Source organism: Pygocentrus nattereri, chromosome 8 (assembly GCF_015220715.1).
Source record: "Pygocentrus nattereri isolate fPygNat1 chromosome 8, fPygNat1.pri, whole genome shotgun sequence".
NCBI classification, from domain to species: domain Eukaryota; kingdom Metazoa; phylum Chordata; class Actinopteri; order Characiformes; family Serrasalmidae; genus Pygocentrus; species Pygocentrus nattereri.
In genome coordinates this window covers 43,259,200-43,280,030 of record NC_051218.1, presented here as the reverse complement: position 1 = coordinate 43,280,030, position 20,831 = coordinate 43,259,200, and the positions used below count along the sequence as shown (strand labels likewise).

General features: G+C 41.4%; 1 protein-coding gene across 11 annotated transcripts in view; it reads left to right on the top strand.

Moving 5' to 3' along the window:
- The window catches only part of limch1b (LIM and calponin homology domains 1b), a 187,924-nt gene that overhangs the window by 92,332 nt on the left and 74,761 nt on the right, over positions 1-20,831 (top strand). For all 11 annotated transcript variants that reach the window (XM_017716139.2, XM_037540301.1, XM_017716144.2 and 8 more), the window contains exons 4-6: positions 407-504; positions 9,262-9,292; positions 16,619-16,729. In XM_017716139.2, coding sequence (XP_017571628.1) covers positions 407-504; positions 9,262-9,292; positions 16,619-16,729 — 240 coding nt within the window. The remainder of the gene's footprint in view (positions 1-406; positions 505-9,261; positions 9,293-16,618; positions 16,730-20,831) is intronic.

The following is a 20,831-nucleotide window of genomic DNA, read 5'->3' as shown; positions in this document are numbered from 1 at the left end:
CTTGATAGACGTGAGAAAGCTAAATGAAATTCAACTGAAAGAGCAGGAGGGAGATGGGGGGGAGAGAGAGAGAGAGAGCCCTGGAGGAAGAGTGTGTTAGAAAGTGAGAGAGCTGAAAGGAATAGAGAGTGGCGTGTAGTGAGAGAGGGAGAGGGTGGCAAAGACAGAGAGAGCTGAGAGGAAGAGAGTGTGGCAGAGAGTGTGAGAGAGAGAGAGACAGAGAGAGACAGAGAGAGAGAGAGAGAGAGAGGTTTGTTCAGTCTGGGCAAGTCTGTGAGTGGCCAAAACCACTGGCGTCACTTTGCTTCCTCTATCATTCTTCGAGAGCGAGAGAGAGAGAAGGAGAGAGGGAGAGACAGCGTTTGGTTTGGGAACTAAACGTGTGTGTGTGTGTGTGTGTGTGCAGGATAACCTGGCGCTGTTTCTGAGAGGTTGTGAGGAGTTGGGACTGAAGGGCTCTCAGCTGTTCGACCCTGGAGATCTGCAGGACACACGCACCAACAAGTAAGACCACTTTATACCCTAAGTGCAGGAGTGCGTTTGTTCTTCTGCGTGTTTGAGCGTCAGGGCTGCGTGAAATGAACAGATCATACTGTGATTATACTGTTATTTTACTGTGACTGTACTGTGATTGTACTGTGATTATAATACACATTGAAAGTGACATAAGACCTTTATCAAGCCCTGCTGGGTTAAACATAAAGATAATTTTACCCTCTTTTAACTTTTGTGTGTGTGTGTGTGTGTGTGTGTGTGTGTGTGTGTGTGTGTGGTGTATACTGGCATTTAAAACTGTTTTTCCCAGTTAACTGTTATCTACAGTCACTTGTCATGGAAGTATTGAGACATTTTAAAGGACATTTAGTGCCAGATTTCCAGGAATTAATTAAAGGCTGAATTCCACTGATTTTTTTTTATTCCTGTTCAGTTCAGCTGATAAGATGTAAACAAAGTCATTCTGAGCATTTTGCTCCATTCTAGAGAAATTACTGAGTCCGAATGTGCACAGTGATGCTGATAGGAACCAGATATCTGAACAGTTTAATGCCTCTAAAAGAAAGTTATCACCTGAAATGCTGTAAATAAGCTTAGTGCCTTAGACATTGTAATATGAGGAGTTTTGAGAAAGAGTTTTGGCCTGAACTGTATATTTTTTTATAATCTGTTTACAGAAAATAGGTACATGCAGGGTGTATTAAGACGGAATAGTCCCCAAAGGAAACTGGCTTTATTCATATTTACCTCTATTTTACCATAAACAGTACATATATACACTTGTATAGGTTCAATGTTATTTTGTATACTGAATTTCCATCACTATCAGTGTAAAGAGATCCAAGTTGGTAAGTTTATCTACAGTTAACCCTTTTACAGAAACCCCCCTCAACTTATGGACTAAATTGCAGTCCTAATGGCATCTGGGTCTGGGAAACTGGCCCACGTTATGTTGCAAACTTTTACCTGGGGTTTATAACTTAATACTCTCATCTGAAATAGTGCAGAGTGTAAACATACACAAGAATATAGTTGCATTGCTGTTAATGCTGAGACCTGATACTGAACCACAGCACAATCACAGCTGCAACTGTGCATGAGAAAGAATGAGCTCTGCTTCCTTAGACAGCAGAAGTCAAAAGTTTGGACACACCTTTACTCAAGGGTCCTTCTTTACTGTGACTGAAATACCACATATAGAACTATACAGTGACCAAATACATGGTAAACAAATCTAAAACAAATATTTTCTACAGTTTTTATCTTTGACAATCACATATTGACGCCACGGCAAACAGAATGTGAATTGGGTGCGTCTTCATCCTTTAGTGTGAGCTGAATACTTCAGCGCTGAGATCAGCAGAGGGCGGCAGTGAGTAATGTTTATTTATTTGAGCTCAAGTTCTATCTGTCATCACTGGAGAGCTAACAAGCATCGACAGCTGGGAACCAAGAGCCGATCAGCCAGCCTGGCCACTTTAGACTTTAGCAGTTGCTTACAGTGAAGAAATAATGCCTTTTTCATGATATTAGTGGAGGTGTTCTTGAAACAGAAGTTCTAACTGGCTTGAAAGTTTCAAAGACACCATTCAGTGGAATCCTGTTCAGAATAGACCTCCACTTTTTTAACCTGGTCAAAATTATTTACAACAATCAGGCAGAACATTATGACCACCTCCTTTTATCTACACTCATTGTCCACTTTATCAGCTCCACTTACTGTATAGCTGCACTTTGTAGTTCTACAGTTACAGACTGTAGTCCATCTGTTTCTCTGATACTCTGTTACCCTGTTCTTCAGTGGTCAGGACCACCATGGACCCTCACCAAGCAGGTACTATTTGGGTGGTGGATCATTCTCAGCAGTGCAGTGACACTGACATGGTGGTGGTGTGTTAGTGTGTGTTGTGCTGGTCTGAGTGGATCAGCCACAGCAGTGCTGCTGGAGTTTTTAAACACTGTGTCCAATCACTGTCCACTCTATTAGACACTCCTACCTTGTCGGTCCATCTGCTGCTGCACAGTTTGTGCTGGTCATCCTCTCGTCCCTCATCAGTGGTCACAGGACGCTGCCCACAGGATGCTGTTAGTTGGATATTTTTGGTTGGTGGGCTATTCTCAGTCCAGCAGTGACACTGATGTCTCTAATCCACTCAGACCAGTGCAACACACACTAACACACCACCACCACGTCAGTGTTACTGTAGTGCTGGGAATGATCCACCACCCAAATAGTACCTGCTCTGTGAGGGTCCATGGGGGTCCTGACCACTGAAGAACAGGGTAACAGAGTATCAGAGAAACAGATGGACTACAGTCTGTAACTGTAGGACTACAAAGTGCAGCTATACAGTAAGTGGAGCTGATAAGATGGACAGTGAGCATAGAAACAAGGAGGTGGTCAGAATGTTACGCCTGATCTGTGTGTATGGCAGTTAAACTTCCTGACTTTAAAATTTATTTTATGCCGAACCCATCTGTGTTGTATCCCCTCCTGTGCCTCGATGCAGGTTATCATGCTCTTGATATAAATAAATAAATAAAATAAATAATAAGCGTGGAGTCAGGGCGAGGTGTTTAATGCAAGGAGTTAATGCAACTTAAGACTAATATCTGCAGAATACGATCGATTATGTTCCCAAACTCAAGATGCTGAAAATGAGAGTACCCAGAAGTACGAGGGCACCCAACCGGTGACAGTCCAGTATGTTTGTATATGTTGTCTTGTGAAATGTGTCACACACACACCCTGCCAGGCTTTAGCATTTCCTCCATATCCTGTGTGTGTGTGTGTGTGTGTGTGTGTGTGCGCGTATGATCTAACCTTCATTTCCTCAGTTCTGTTCAGCATCTGCACCATCTGTATTTGAATGTGTGCAAGCATGTGTCTCTCTCTCTGTCTCTCTCTCTGTCTCTCTCTCTCTCTCTCTCTGTCTCTGTCTCTCTCTCTCTCTCTCTCTGTCTCTGTCTCTCTCTCTCTCTCTGTCTCTCTCTGTCTCTCTCTCTCTCTCTCTGTCTCTCTCTCTCTCTCTCTCTGTCTCTGTCTCTCTCTCTCTCTCTCTGTCTCTGTCTCTCTCTCTCTCTCTGTCTCTCTCTGTCTCTCTCTCTCTCTCTCTCTGTCTCTCTCTCTCTCTCTTTACTCTCTCTCTCTCTCTCTCTCTCTCTCTCTGTCTCTCTGTCTCTCTCTGTCTCTCTCTCTCTCTCTCTCTCTCTCTCTCTGTCTCTCTCTCTGTCTCTCTCTCTGTCTCTCTCTCTCTGTCTCTCTCTCTCTGTCTCTCTCTCTCTCTCTCTGTCTCTCTCTCTCTCTGTCTCTCTCTCTCTGTCTCTCTGTCTCTCTCTGTCTCTCTCTGTCTCTCTCTCTCTCTCTCTCTCTCTCTCTCTGTCTCTCTCTGTCTCTCTCTCTCTCTCTCTCTCTCTCTCTCTCTCTCTCTCTCTCTCTCTCTCTCTCTCTCTCTCTCTCTCTCTCTGTCTCTCTTTCTATATCTGTCATTATGACCACATCAAACCAAAACTTATGCTAAGCCTAAATATGGTGTGCCTGTGCCTGTTGTCATAGTGACACTGTATTGTCCTTCATGAGAGACAGGCTGTCAGTCAGTAGGGTGGGCATGTCCTATAGGTGCTGTGAAACTACTGTGGGAACTGAAAGAGAAGATCACCATGGTTACTCGACGGGTCTGTTCAGTCTGAAGGGGCGAGAAGGAAAGATTGAGTTTCAAGGGTGTGTGTTTGTACATTTACGTGTGTGTGTGTGTGTGTGTGTGTGTGTGTGTGTGTGTGTGTGTTTACACGCTGCTTTACATGATCACACCTACTTTACAATTTTACTCAGTTTCCACTTCATTACAATCACATGCATAACACTTACACTCTCTGTCCACTTCATTAGGAACACCTATGTAACATGATTACTCAATGTCCATTTTATTAGAAACACCTACACTTCCACTCACTGGCCACTTTATTAGAAACACTTGCTTGACACTTTAAAATAGAGTCCTGTTTATTAGAAACACCACTTCTACTGACTTGCCACCCTGTATCCCATTCAGAGGACTTGAAGGTGATAATTAAACTACATTGATTTTGGAGTATTGATTATAATCGACTATAATAATATTTAATAAAGCTTGCCTTCATTTTTTGTCCAAATTGTCCAGACTCAAAGCTGGTATTTTGTTTTTTGTGGTCTGTTCCTCTGCTGTGGAATAAATAAGGCCTAAATAAGGCCTTCAGTAACATTTGTGCATTCAGTGTCTTTTTAAGTCTTATTCTAATTTGTACCAAAACAGTCTCCTCCAATCAAATCCAGTTAAGAGAGATTTCACAACTGGACTGTTTCTTTTCCCTCTATCAGTTTTACCTGTTCTGGCGTGCACTCGTCTTCCCTCCTGTCAGCTTGGCCTCATCATATCTCTCCGTCAGCATCACTCTTTCCAGTGGCGTGTGAGAGGGAGCAGGAGCATGGCGCGCTGCATGAAGTGAGCGCAGAGTGAAAGTATGCAGCCATTCAGCGTGCTGATGGAAAAAGAGCAGTTTATGACAGTGGACAGAGAGAGAGAGAGAGAGAGAGAGAGAGAGAGAGAGAGAGAGGTAGACGAAAAGATCTTATCAGGAAAGGTGATCTAATTCTCTTGGAATCTGTTTTTAAGAGTTTGAAGCTGTAAATGTATTTAGATAAACTAAAGGTTCAAATCAGACTTGCTTGTGTGGTTTATGACTCAGTATGTCACTTTATAACATGAGTCTTATCTAATGTGTGAACTGTGGCTATTAGAGCTGGGCAGGGCTTAACGATGAATCGTCTTTATCTCAGACGCAATTTTCAAGTCGCAAGAGCAGCATTTTTAATTATGGTCTACATAATGAGCACCATTATCTTACAGTTTTGCTGGGAAAATTCAATGGAGAACCGTGTCTGTTACAGCTAGGCCTTCAATTTGGGCCATATTTGTCAAAAGCAACTCTATGATCATGCGAACTTCTGCCAGCGTCTCTATAGGATTCTATTGGTTTATTATCACTAAGCTAATGGCAAGCACTTTCTGATCAAGTCTGTTCCACCTTAATCCTTTAATGTTCTGCTCAACCATTTGGTAGACCATATTTTGAGTCACTATACGTGCCACAGAGTGCCATCCTGGCTGTTAGACAAGAATATTTCAAAAACTGTGGTGTGAAAAAGTTGAAAAAAAAGAACATGTCCACTTATGGCATAGTTTTATGCACCAAACACAATTATTTTTCACATTCTTTACTCTTTGGCAACCTATCTAGAATTAAACAGCCTGCTTCTGTTACTGTACCTTTGAGGCTGGTATATGTAAATGAACTCTGGATTGGCTGGCCTATATTATGCATCATTCATAAAGCAGTCCAGGCTGAAACACTCTGTAACTCCAGTGATGGGCGGGGCTAAAGTGCTGTAGGGTGAATGTATGTAAATGAGATGGTTTTCACAAAAGTAATTATTTCAAAACAGGCTGTTTTACAGCTTATTTGACATATACGGTATGGAGTTTTGAAATTTTTACATTTTATCTTTACATTTTGCAGCAAACTATAAAAAGTGAAAACATTTTTCATGATTTGGGCCTTTTGTTATCTCTACAATTAAGATTCAATAAAAAAAAAAAGTTTTTATTATTGCCCAAACAAATAAAATATACAAAAAAATCTAATTCTGTTGCTCTTTCTTGCTGAGGACATTAAAGGGTTAAACAATGCAGCTGTTACATTTTGGCACATCTGGGCACCAGAGTATAACTGCTGCAGTGTTTAAGGTGGGATGGAAAATTCAAAGAAGGCAGATTAAACACATTTAAAGCGTCTAAAAGTCATTCCATGCTTTACTTGAAGTTTGTAACAGATATATGATCATATATTTTACCCAGTTCCCAGTGACTCTTTTGGAGAGGCCTGGTATAGAGTTGCTGTTGCTAGTTTGCGTTTCTAACAGCTCACTGATGAGGCTGCTGCTCGTATTCACAGTCAGTGATGTATCCAGGACTTCCAGAAGGCCTAGAGTGACGCTTTCTCGTGAAATGAATCCCACCCAATACAAGCATGGTTCTATTGAATAAAAATGAACAAAAGATTCCTGAGATGCATCTTCTGGTTCCCAGAAATCATTGGGCCTTGTCCCTGAGGGGACACAGAGGTGATGAAATGCCTATGGATGAGTTTGAGCAATCAAAACCAACCAAACACCCATGTGCCATGTACATGACAACATAGGTGCAGCTAACTTGCATTAAATGGAAGTGTTCAAGCCAGAAAGGTCAATGCAAAATAACAGGACTGCACCTTGTTTTATAAAATATATTCACAATTAAATTGCAGTCACAATACTGGTTAGAAAAACTGCAATAAGATATTTTGAGTCCTTCAGTTTGGGCTGGAAATGTCATATATATAAATTCTGCTAGTACCCCTATGGGATTTCTAATAATATGTTAGTGCCAAGCTTATGCTGGTGCACACAAACATTGAAAGTTCTGAGCTAAATATGGATATCTGAAGTTTGTGAAAGACATTACATGTGTCTTTTCAGAATTTTGTATCAGACTAACATTTGTTTGACTTTGCATGTAGCAGTTTTACAGCAGTTTCGCAAAGAACTCTGGTGTAGAGCTCCTACTGCTGGTTCTGTGCTCCTATTCACAGGCAGAGTCATAACTAGGACATCCAGAAGGCCTAGAATAATGTCTTTTCTCACAAAATTGTGAGGGCGTCCCATTGCTGGTATTAATAACAAGGATTAAACGACAGAACTCATGCTTAAAGATGGCTGTTACTATTGTTTTTATCTATAACTACTACTTTTCACTCTTATAGTTTCCGTTGACTGTTAGCTACATTAACCTTGTTGCTCCAGTGCAAAACTAAGGAAACGAACTTCAGACACCAAACATCTTGGTGGATCAAATCATTTTGGGAAGAGGAGGAAATTGTGTAAAATCTTTACTAAGTTGTTGTATGAAGCTTGGTTTCCTAGTGCTGTATCAACTGCAAGGCTGAGGGAGGTCACGAATAGTTGGCGAGGAGAGAGAGAGGCCACTGGTGTACTCGTTCATCTGTCACTCATTCACTCTTTATCACCCTTCTTTGTCTCTACTCTCCTGTGTGCTGTTTTCTTATATTGTGAGCTTGAATATAACGTCACATGGAAGGTTAAAGCTGTATTTCAGACTGAATATGAATGATTATAAGGTGATATACCTAAGATAGGACTCACACTTCCCATGTTTAGCATCTAAAAGTGGCCAGGAGGGACAATTCTGTCCATTATCACTGCTCCTTCGCAATGTAATTGAATATGTCCTCAAGATTGGGCAGATTGAAAAACTCTAGTACAACTCTTACGGGTTATTAGTTGTAGCGTCTGTGTTTTCATTATCAGCATGAAGATCAGTACGGATCAGGTTTGCTGTTGTTTCCCAGCAGGACAAATGTGCCTGAATTTGCAGCCTGGACTCTCTGGACCTGTGTGTCTACCTTGTGTTTGTTTTCTTACATTTACAGGACAAGGATGTCCTGACTTTGTAGGAACTACCATACTTGTATTGTCCAAACAGCCATAAAGTACAAGTTGCTCATTTGTGCATTGCGTCTACAGTGTAAACCACCACCCTCTTCAAAGGCTGCATCCTCAGTTAAGCCAATGAGCTAACAGAGATGATGGGTATAATTCCAGATGCTGACTTGCTGTCTTTTCTTTGCAGTGGACATTCAGTGCCATTCTGGAATTTGTCTGAGAAATATATCTTCATTGATATAGTGTAGGGTGTTTGCCCAGGTGGGGGATCGAACCCCAGTCTACAGTGTCTAAGGCAGAAGTGTTAACCACTACACTAACCAACCACATTCGCAGATATAAGTAACTTCAATGCCGTTTCACTGAATTACTGGTCTGTATATTTTCTTTGTTTTTCTGTGGTGAAACGTAACAAATACCCAGACAGTGATTTCAGTATTTGAATACTGGCACCTTGAGAGTACTCAAGTACCCATGCACATCCTCAGCACAAGCTGTGTCCCAGGTCAGGGGCTGTATCTTTCGAAGGAAGTGGTCTCCGAAGGCACATCCTTCTTTGCATCCTAAAGCAAAACAAAACTTCAGACCACATTGTTGTTTTTTTAATACTTGTATTGTTCACTATTCGACTCGTTTAAACCCAGTGCTTACATTTACAGTGACTCCTCAGCCGTCGTTCGCTTCTCTGCTGACGCCGCCATGTTCTTGAATCCTCGCTGGCATGCAGGGAACCTCGGAATATGTTGGCTAGCGAAGGATCCACCCATCAGGTCCTTTGTTGCCATGGAAAAGGAGGACACATTTTTCGACTGCATATAAAGGAGCCTTCGAAATGACAGCCTAGTCGCACCACTGTGACGCAGTCAGCCTTCAAATGCAGCCTCTGAAGGATGCAGCTCCTGAATTGGGACACAGCTGTAGTGGACACCTGACCTCATGTCCTGGCATTGTATAAAGACAAGTCTGTGACCTGACCTGAGTTCTGTGGAAATTCACTGTAAAGCTAGAAGTATGTGTGTGTGTGTGTGTGTGTGTGTGTCTGTGTGTGTGTGTGTGTGTGTGTGTGTGTGTGTGTGTCACATTTCTCGGAATTCTGTTTGCTTATGTTTGCCTCACCTGCTTTTTTTATCTACTCAGTGAAACACAGGGATGAGACTGAATATCACTGATGGAGGAATAACTCTGTCTCTCTCTCTCTCTCTCTCTCTCTCTCTCTCTCTCTCTCACAGAGGCTCAGACTGCAGCAGGAAGCTGAAAAATGTAAGTCAGTTTTTCCCTGTAGTTCCCCTGATCTTTCTATCCGTTAGCGGCGAAACCTCTGCTTGTCCTCATGCCTTTGCAGGACAGTCTTGGCCTTTAGCTCATCTGTGTGACCTTACTGAGTGTGTGTGAGTGTGTATGGCTGATTGCGGGCTGATTGGATGGCCTGTGTTTCCTCTGAGTGCAGTAGTTAATGCCTTCATTTCCATGTCGAGTGTTTTTATCACTGGCCTGTGTCCTGCATTACTGGTCAATAATACACATGCTGGAGCTCTACAGTGAAAATAAGGCCTGCCACAGTGTTTATTACTGTGTGCTAGCTGGATGTGTCTGGTGGAGAGTTAGCACCTGCAGACAAGACCTGGACAATACTTGGCAAAATGCCACAGCAATATATTTTAGGTTTTGGTGATGGGTTTCATGATGTTTGGAAAAAAAAAACAAAAAGGGCGTCAGACATGTACCCAGATAAGCATGCTCCCAAATGGAGTTGAAACAGGGGATTAAAGTAGTTCAATATCATTATTAGAGTAGAATAGATTCATCTTTATTGTCAATGTGCAGAGTACATGTACAGAGCCAGTGAGTGCAAAAGACAGTATTATTTACATATGAAGTGCATAAGGACGGTAGAGTGGTAAATAGTATAGATATGCAAGTATAGGTATAATATACATGTATACAGAGAGAGTGGAGAGTGTAGAAATGTGGGTACTATGTACTGTGAGAGCAGCATATATAAAAAAGATACACGTATAGAGTGAACTTGTACAGTAATTGTTGTTGCAAATTTAAATAGTGCAGTCATAGTTTGTGCAAATATGAACAGTGCAATAATACTAGCGTATAAAGTAGAATAACAGTGCAGTGAGTGCAAAGATGCAGTTGAAGAGACGGTGTGGAGTTCAGCAGGGACGCAGCCTTAGGGAAGAAGCCCTTCCTGAGTCTGCTGGTATGGGTGCGGGGGACAATATGCACATGGTGGAATGCAAATACCATATTGCAACTATATTTGCCACCTATTGCAGTTTATATGCACCTGTCAGCATATCGTCAAAAACACATATCTCCAAAATAGTAGCTTTCCAGGAAAGGGCAAAAACACTCTTATCTTTAAATGTAAGTGAATGTTGGTTTCTGTTGGTCCATTCATCATGGAATTTTCACACAGCGTAAAGGAGACCTTCTGGGTTGTGGGGGGAGCTGGAGCCTATCCCAGCAGTCATTGGGTGGATGGCAGGATACACCTTGGATTGGTCACTAGTCCATCACAGGGCAGACAGACAGACACATACATTCACTCACACACACACACACACACACACACACACACACACACACACACACCCACACACACACACCTAGGGGCCATTTAGCATGTCCATTTGTCTTTGGACAGCAGCGATATTTAAAATATGTTAGTGAACACTTAGTGTGATGTTTTTTCAATCACAGTTTTTTACATTTATTCATCTGAACACCCAGATTTGCTAAAAATTCTCACAGCTCACAACAAAGCAGGTGCAAACTGGACGCATTCTGCCCGTGTGGTAGGTGCAAAAATCTGTGCGGTCATAAATGCAGTGTTTCATGCACAGGCATTTAAGAGAGGCTGGTAAAAAATGAGAGAGATTGATGCAGATTCAGGTGGTATATTGGAAATGAGGTTCAATTACAAAACAGCTGCTGTTTTTAAATTACGGCTCCTGTTTAAATTGCTAGTACTGTTCACAGCGGCTAGAAGGAGCAACAGGCCTCATGGGCTAAAAGAGTTGTTAATGACTTTCAAACTCCTTCCCTGTTTTTACTTCAGCTCTCAGAATCAGGTGTGCTTGTGTGAGAAGACCTGCCGTGCCATGATGTAGCTGCACTATGTGTGTGCAGCCTGTGCTTTTGTTTCACACGTTCCTTGTTTAGCTGGAGTAGAATCACACCGCTGTAGAACGTTTTGGCGTAAAAGAACTTGATTTAGTAAATCTGCTCGGCCTTTTTCACAGCTTACATTTTCTCTTTTGTCACGAAGCTCAGTTGTGTGCAGTTTGCATGATTAACTGCAGCCGGTGTTGAATGTTAGTTTAAGATGCATTTTTCAGTCACATCAGGGCAGGTTATATGATACGCCTGGGTCCGTACATACATCTGGCTGTCAGTGACTGGCTAGTGGGTCAGTTGCATGAACGTTGCGAAGCCTGATGTTGCATTAACGATTAACAAACTACATATTTTCCAATGGCAAGTTTCTGAGCTGCAGGTTGTGTTGCGTATTTAGATATATGTCTTAATATCATGGGTTTCTTGTGTTTTTGTGGGCCTTGCCTTGTACAGTGCAAAAGACCGGCATCAGGAAAAATTCTGAAAACGTTTAACTAAAAAAGTACACAGAAGCCTAAGCGTAATGTATAAACAAAAATAATATTCTGGTTTATAATGTGTATATAATTAATATGTATGCATGTAATGTAATGTCAAAAACTTTATTGAGTCCATTTAGTGCTTCTGTTCTTTTTTTGCCCTCAGGTTTTAAAGAAATCTGCAGGGATATTTTCACACATCTCTAAGGTTCAGTCTTACAAGTCCAAGCAATCCCAAACTCATTCCATCTCCGAAATGGCCAGGCCATTGTTCTGAGAGCACCAGCAGCTTCTGTTTTGTCTAATTCCTTTTCTTAGTAACAGCTTTTTCACAGCTACACATCCTTTTAGACCCATAGTGCTGAGTTGTCTTCTCACAGTGGAAGGATGGACAGAAACGTGTGGTTTGTGCACTGTTAGAAATGAGAGGTCAGCTCAATTTAAAGTGATATAATAACAGATTACCTGGCTTTTCTTGAGTTGAGTCAACATAGATAGATAGATAGATAGAAAAAAGGATGAAAGAAAGGAGGAGAGAAAGAAAGAAAGAACCTTATTGATCCCAGAGGGAAATTGCAGTGTTTCAGTAGCAAGACATATAATTACACATAAACTTACATAAACTATGCAGAAAAATGCAGAAGTTAAAGTACAAGAGAAATAAAATGAAGAATAAAAGTATTTCTATTTACATATTTACATGGCGTATGAGAGATTCGCTGTATTTACAGACAGCAGACACTGAGTGGTTTGAGGCCTAACAGCACATATAGACATGACTAACTCTGAGTTGCATCAATATTGTAGTGTACAGTAAAGTGGACAGTGAAAAGTGTCATTACAGTAATAGGTGTGATATATTGCGGTGTGTATTAATCAGAGAGGAGATACAGTGAGGTGGTTCAGCACAGTTCAGACAGCAGGGGATCAGTACCGTCTCTGCAGTAAGGAGAACTGTTGTAGAGCCGTAGAACAGTAGGTAAGAAAGATCTCACACGGAGCTCAACTTGAGGACACCAAGGTCAAACTTCTTAGCTGAGTCAAAAATTCTCCCAGCTACTGTTTCTAGGTCTGAATCTCAGTTAGATAAACAAAACTGAATGTGTTTTTTACTCTGTCTCCCCACCAGCTGGCGCTCCTTCTATCACACAGTCCCATCTGGCATATTTTCCTCTGGGCCTTCTGGATATGGACAGCTGTGATGTTGCTGGGATTCAAACTCACAACCTCCTGATGTTGGGATGAATTATTAGACAGCTGCACCACATTAAATTGTACCACTCTTTACAGTTAAAACAACAAATATTCTATCCTATTAAATATTTTTAGACAAAAAAATCTGAGTTGCTTCATGTATTCCTGAGTGGTGCAGTGGACTAAGCCGTCACCCCACAGGAGGTTGAGAGTTTGAGCCCCAGCGATGCCATAGCCATCCGTAAGTGTGTATGCAAGAGGAAGAATGTCCAGCAGAACTGTGTGATGGAAAGTCATTGCTGGTGGGGAAATTGAGTATAAAAAGGCAAGTTCATTTTATTTACCTCACTGAGATTCAGAACAAAAACATTAAGAGAACTTTCGACTCAACTAAGAAGTTTAAGTTGTGTGAACTTTTCCTCAAGTTGACTCAACTCAAGAAAGGCCAGGTAATCTGTTACTGTGTCATTTTAAGTTGAGCTCACCTCTCATTTTTAACAGTGAGTTGTCTATTTGATAGTGACATTTGATTGCTTTGGTGGTCTGGCAGGTTGGTTTATTTTCTTGTGACTTTCCTCTTCCTCATGTAACTGGAAAATAAATCCAATCTCCTCTGAAATACCCCATGAAAAGGATGAATAACATAATGAAGGCTGGTGTCTGACCTCTGCAGTGTTGTATAGTGTGTACTGTGTTCTGTACTGAATTGTATCTTATTGTATTAAGAGTGTATCACATTGCATTGTATTATATTGCATGATACTGTATTGCATCATATTGCATTGGCTGATGGCCACAGCGTACTGGTAGGAAGTGCACAAACCAGAGACCTTTTCATTCTACAGCAACCACACGCACACACACACACACACACACACACACACACACACACTCTCACTCTCACACTCTCACTCTCACTCTCACTCTCACTCTCTCTCTCTCTCTCTCTCTCTCTCTCTCTCTCATGCAATCCGGCTTGCTTTGTAAACATGAATCCTGCCATGACAGAATAGATGCATATCTCTAGTTTACATGGCTCTCCTGCTGCTTCTTGAGTTTCATGTTTTGAAAGTTTTTGACAGCTGAAATGATTGGTATGTGGTGGTTCCTGTGTTGACAAGTGAATATTGACATTGTGTTTCATAAGAGTCTCTCCATAAACTCCTGTCAATCTCATGTGGAGTAATTCTATTTAGAGAAAGAGGTCACTGTTTGAAACTGGTGTCACAAGTGTTGTTATCCGAGAGAGAATGTCCTGAGGGAGGAGAGCTGGAGTAAATGATGTTTGTTTATGGTGGGGCCGGTCAGGTAGGTGTTAATTTACTAAGAAGTGACTTAAAGCCATGGACACTGATATCACCATACAGCAGAGTGGCTAGCTAAGCCAATATATTCATATTCTTCACAACTTTCAGATTTCGTAAGCTACATTCAGAAGCTGGGCGTCTTTTTTCCAGTCTAATAGACGGTGATGTCATTTTAAACCCTTATAATAAAAGAAGCTGAACTCTTTGTTTTTCTACTGAAAGTCGACCCAATTTTTCCCAAATCTGAGCTATAAACTATAAACAGACTATAAACATAAACTCTTTTATTATAAGGGTTTAAAATGACATCACCGTCTATTTGACTGGAAAGAAGAGTTACGGCCTCTTATGACGCCCAGCTTCTCAATGGAGCTTATGAAATATGAAAGTTATGAAGAATATGACCAAGTGTGTCTTGGTACCACCGGTGGTCTTAAGGACTTTAAGAGGATATATAGGTTATGAACAGGCAGTTGTTTGAAACGTGTGCACAGTGTCATTGAGGCGAAGCACCACTTTCACAAAGCACCAAGAGCTGTGAGTGTCAATATTGCCCTCTTGTGGAGATTCTTCAGCCTGCTAAAGCTCAGTGAATGAAAGAGTATGTGCGAGACCACTACGGTACTTCACATTAGAACAGCAATTTAGATTCTGTTGAGCTTAAATGCTGTTGTGGTAGCAGAGATTCAGTGGTAAAACATTTGAAATTCATTCACCATATGAGTTCTACAGAATCTGCTGTTAACAACTACAGCATAACTAATTTTGATGTTTTTGCGGTATTTGCAGGAGTTAATGAACAAATGTCTGGTTAGGGTAGGAAAAAGAAGCAGTTCGATAAGGTATGACTGGATGCTTCCTCTCTTAGATGATAGCTTTGGTGTTAAGAGGCAAACAAACTATTTAACAGCACATTTGAAAATGTTATGTTTAAAAAAAAAGCTGAGGAGAATCATTGGCTTTCGAGTTGGATGAGTAATGGGGGCTACTTCTTCAAATGTGACCTAAAACTACAAGCACTGGACAGTAGTGAAGACGTGTTGTCTTACAGAAGGTATTTTCTCTTAGTGTACGATGTGCCAACATGTTTGTTTGACACTGAATTGTTGAATTACTAGTCTCTGTATTTTCCCTGTCTTTTGTGATGAAGTGGAAATATCAGTATCTCGAAAGGTTAACCGAGTGCTGGAGTACCCTCGTACATACTCTAACACAGAGGTCACTAATAGGTGGACCGCTAATAGGTGGACCGTCTTAGTCCAGACCCAGACGCTGTTCTACGTGGACCTGGACCTATAACCGATAAACTATAGAGAATTGTTTCATTTCGACGGGGTGGGCCTATTTTAATCGGTGTAACTTTTCTAGCCTTTACGGTGCCACTATAGACTCACAGACCAATCACATGTGTTGTAAATGTCACACATGACACTACTCAACCAATCAGATCTGAACATTACGATCAGCACTGAGACTCGAGTGAGTGACGCCACACAGGGGAGGGACGAGAAGAGAAACAGCAGTCAGAGAAGAAAGTGAGCCTGATTATTTCATTTGTCATGCTCTAAAAAGAGAAAACTGACAGTAAATATTCTTGAAATTTGACTCAACTGGACTTTATTTGATTGACATTCAATTGTTGACTGTATAAGATGTTGATATTCCTACTTGGCTACTTCAGTAAACAGTATATGGCACTGAGTCATGATGCAAGTTATATGTTATACTGTTCTGGACCTTTGCTTGAGCAAATTATCTCTAACTGGGCCTTATTGAATTTTAATTATATACCCCTGGTCCAACACATTTCTGACAAGTCATAAGCATACTTTTGAATTTTCATGAATCTGAACTTGAATGTGCTCTTTCCTGCGTATTGATATGATTTGTTTTGAAGAGAAACAGGCTACCGGGGGTGATTTAGGTAGGGTCACATTATTACAGACAGAGTTATATATGGTATTAATGGTTAATATTATTTTTCCCTTTTGCTGGTGCATGGTGATCAAAACCCAGAAGATGTTTTAGAGCTGGGCAAAAGTTCTTAGAAAACAATAATTTTGTCATTTGTATGTTATGATATAATATGAGATGGTATGATAGGATGAATCACGCTTAATATGGCTATAGACATTAACTAGTAATATAAAAAAATCCATTTTAATTTGAGGCTTCAAAACTTTTGAATTTTTCCCTTTTTCACTGTACCTAAAACAAGAAAGCCTTGAGGTGAATTTTTGGATAAAACGCTGACTTGTCAAATCCCAAGTGGCTGTAAAATGGGTTTCTGAAATGTACTGATAGTTGTGATTAGATTACTCATATGTAGACGACGACAAGGACCTCATACTTGAGTTGTAAGGCATAACGGACAGAAGAATGTGTAAAAAAGAAAGAAGGGGATAGATGGATAGGTGTATGGATCAAACTGACGGATGACATTGTGTAAAGGGCTGGTTTTCTTCTCTTTCCAGGTTTTGATCACAATCTATTGGCTGGGCCGGTCAGCCAATAGCAGTGCTACGTATAACGGGCCCACTCTGGACCTGCGCGAGTTTGAGGGGCTGCTGTCACAGATGCGAAAGGTAAACACAGTTACTGCTCTATCACTGCTGCTCTGGCATACATACCAATGTAGGTGTAGCCAATAGATAAGTCTCTTCTTCTTGTCATCTGTTAAACGGACTTATACTCATGATCTCATCACCACTTGTTACTATATCAGATATTTTATGATTTCTTAGAAAGGATTTTCATAGAGCCTTTAGTTGTTTTTTTCTTAGAGTGGACACAAGGGAGCTTGTGATTTTTATAGAGAGTGGTCAGAGAGCAGAGTGAGGCTAGATACTGAAGCCCCGGCTGAGTGGCCTCTTCCACTGAAGCGCCAGCAAGCATCAGTGTTGGAGTCATTAGTGGAAGCGAGTGATTCTCCCTCTCCAGAGATGAGCTCAGACTGGACTCAGCTACAAGGGCTGAGCACTTTATAGAACCCCTGAGAGGAGAGTGGTGAAACATATACATGCCTGCAGAGCTGGACACACACACTCATGACCAGAATTTTGACAAGGAGTCTGCCTTGATAAGTGCACACATGCATGACATCCTAAACAGACCAGACAAGAATGTACCTCCAGGGAGCGATGATGAGGCGGACGCACACGCTGAGAAGAGCGAGATTTATTAGGGGCAAATCCAAAATCAGGGTCAAGACGGGTCAAGATTGGGATACAGACAAGACAACAAAGGAACACAGGATAAACACAACAGGAGCCAGAAGAAACAAACATCGAACACTTCAAACAATGACCAGCCAACACACAGGGCTTAAATACAGGTAACAATGAGGGACAACAAGACACAGGTGGCTAACCAGACACAGGTGGGAGTAATTAAGGGCAGGGTCTGAAAACAAGGGGGCAGGACCAGGAAGAACTCAAAGAAAACAAAAAGCACATGACAGGACTAAAAGGTAAACAAAAGCACATGGAGGAGTGGGAGGGGCCAGTTAACAGGAATAATAAAGAGCCATAGAGGAGCTAAAGAGAAGTGTGAATATCTGTGCATATGCAAATAAGAATGCCTATTCCAGGGGTTGGCAACCCAAATGTTAAGAAGAACCATTTTGTCCTTTCAACAAAAATCAAAAGCCTTTGGAGCCACAAAATTTTATATCTGTTTAACCATCTTGGCTGTAAATATGTCTCAGCATGTGCTGATGTGGTAGTAAAGATAAAAAAATATAATATAACGAATATGCAGACTAACTTTGCTTTAAGGTTTAGCACAACTATATCTGCTTTCCTCGCATCTCCAGCAGGAAACAAAACTATAAGAGTTTCTTGTAAATTGTCTTTCAACGTTTGACTTTTTATTGAAGTCAGTTTCTCATTGGCCAGTTTCCTGTTTGAATTTTCCCGCTCTACCTTGATGGTGCCTGTGGTGCCAGAATGTAACTGCTGTGCCATTTAAAGTGGAACGGGACAATTCGAACAATAAGCTGGTGAATGAGAAAGTGACTTGAACCTTGTGACTTTTTAATGTTTGAAAGTTTCTCATTGATTAAACTTATTAGGAGTGATGGAGTGATGGAGTGGAGTTGTTAGGAGCTGGAGTGATTATAAATGCAAAACTAAATCCATTCATGTCCAAAATATCCATATTCATCTTAAATCTCTCTCTGTGGAAGTTCTCATCTTCTTGTGCAAATGTTCCTTGTTTTGTCTATTTGCTTTTCTCAGTGAGGCTTCTTGACAACTCCACATCCTTTCAGACCCATAACATTGAGTTGTCTTCTCACAGTGAGTGCGCTTACATGCACTTAATAATCTGATAACTGCAGAAAATCAGTTTTTTTTCAGTAATCTGATCAACATTTGACACGTGAGCAGTCAGATAAAGGGGAAAGTCCAGGTCTACATGAGTCAGACAGTAATCTGATTTTTGCTTTGCAACCTGCCAGTAATCTCACAGAAGAAGATGTGACATAAACGTGATGTAAACTCAAACTTCATGCCTTGGCTTTCTTTAAACATCGCGCCACTTTACCTGAAAATATAAACGTACATCGTCTAGAAAATAAGATGTATTCAAATCCTTTATTTCGTCAAGCATGTATTTGGTTTCAGTCAATTTTAAGCCAACCACAGTCCAAACGTGTTATGCTGCGTCTCGCAGCAACGCTGTTTTTGCGCATGCACAGACTGAGAAATCTGAAAGAAATCAGAGTAAGAGTTACATGCACTGAGATATCTCATTACTGAGCTAAAATCCAGAAATCTGATTTCTAGATCAGAGTATGATGTTTATGACCATTTGAATAATCAGATAAATACAGAAATCTGATTATGATCTGATTGTTCATGCATGTAAACACACTCAGTGTAAATCAGTGTACAAATCTAATCCTGCTGTGGAGCCACAACGGGACAGGAAAAGAGACACATGCAGCTCTGGAGCCACATGTTGCTGATCCCTGGCCTATACATGTGAAGATCTTATGGCGTATGTTATAAAAACTAATATTACACAATGATAAATATTTTGTAGAAATTGAACATCTGTACAGTTGTGCAAATAGCATAATGGAGTTTCTGTAATTCAGTAAGCATGTTTGTTGCTTGACTTTAAGCTTAAAAGGTGAGGTGTCCACTAGTGTCCAATAAGTGCTACAGCTCTGGGGAAAAAGCTGCAAGCATGTCTGGCTGAGCTGGTTTTGATGACCCTGAATCCTCTACCAGAAGGGAGTGTCTGGTAGATGTGATGTCCAAGATGAGAGAGGTCAGCTGTTATTTTGCCAGATTGCTGCTGTTGTAGATGTCCTGAACTGTTGGCAGATACATCCTCTCTGCTGTACTGATTATGCTCTGGAGTTTGGCTCGCTCTTATGAGGTGGAGGAACCAAACCAAGATGGTTATGGATGATGTGATGATGGACTCAGTGATCTCTGTGTAGAACCAGATCAGGCTGAATTTCTCTCAGTTAGAACATTCTCTGCTGTGCTCTTATAGCTATGAAGATCACATTCCTCTCCCACTTCATATCACTGGATATGGTGGTGTGCAGAATTTGAGAGGCTCCACTGTAGAAACCACAGAGCTATTGATGTTGAGGTGGGTGGGGAGGGAGGGAGGGTTGCATCTGCAAGCCCACCACCATCTCTACAGACTTTTATGTGTTGAGCAGTAAGTGGTTGCTGCCGCACCAGGAGGCCAGCTGCTCGACTTCCTTTCTGTTGGCAGACTCATCCCTGTGGGCTATGAGGCCCACCACAGTGGTGTCATCTGCAAACTTCAGGATCTTCACAGCTGGTTCCTTAGAGACTCAGTAATTGATGTAGAGACTGAAGAAAAGGGCAGAGAGCACACAACCTTGTGGTACACCAGTACTGAGGGTCTGGGCGTCTAATGTGGGTTTTCCTAGCCACACCTACTGTGTCATGATTGTCAGGAAGTCCATGATCCACCAGCAGATGGGATCTGGCACATACAGCTGGGACAGTTTAAACTGCAGCATCTCTTTCACTGTGACACTGAAAGCTGAGCTGAAGTGCACAGCGTAGGTTTCCAGGACTGTCGAGATGCTGTAGCTTGAAGTGCAGAGCCAAGAGCAAGCCAACCACACTGTTGACAGACTTGATAGCTGTGTACACAAACTGCAGGGGATCCAGCAGAGGGTTTGTAATGGTCTTCAGGTGGGCTAGGACCTGGTGTTCAGACCTTCATGACTACGGGGGTCAGGCCTACTTGCCTGTAGTCATTTAGTCTGAAATTGTTTGCTTTTTTGTGGGATTGGAATGAAGGTAGATGTTTTGAAGCATGTGGGAACAGGACAAAATTCCAGTGATTTGTGGAAGACGTTGGTAAAGATTGGCACTAGTTGGTCACAGCAGTGCTTTAGAGTGGATGGAGAGACTCAAGCTGGCCCCGGAGCTTTTCTCACCTTCTGTCCACCTCTTCATTGTTGTGATGACAGGCTTGTTGGATTTGAGTTTCTGTGCTTGAATGTTAGAAGTCTTCAGTTACACAAAGCTTTTTTCCATAAATACATCCCCAAAACTCCTCAGTCCACTCAAACCACATCCAGGTCTTCACACACAAACACACTGTTTTTTTCCCTCCCCATAGTCTGAGGACAAGAGGTCATACATATGTCCCGTATGCAAGTTCATACAGTCAGAGACCACTCTT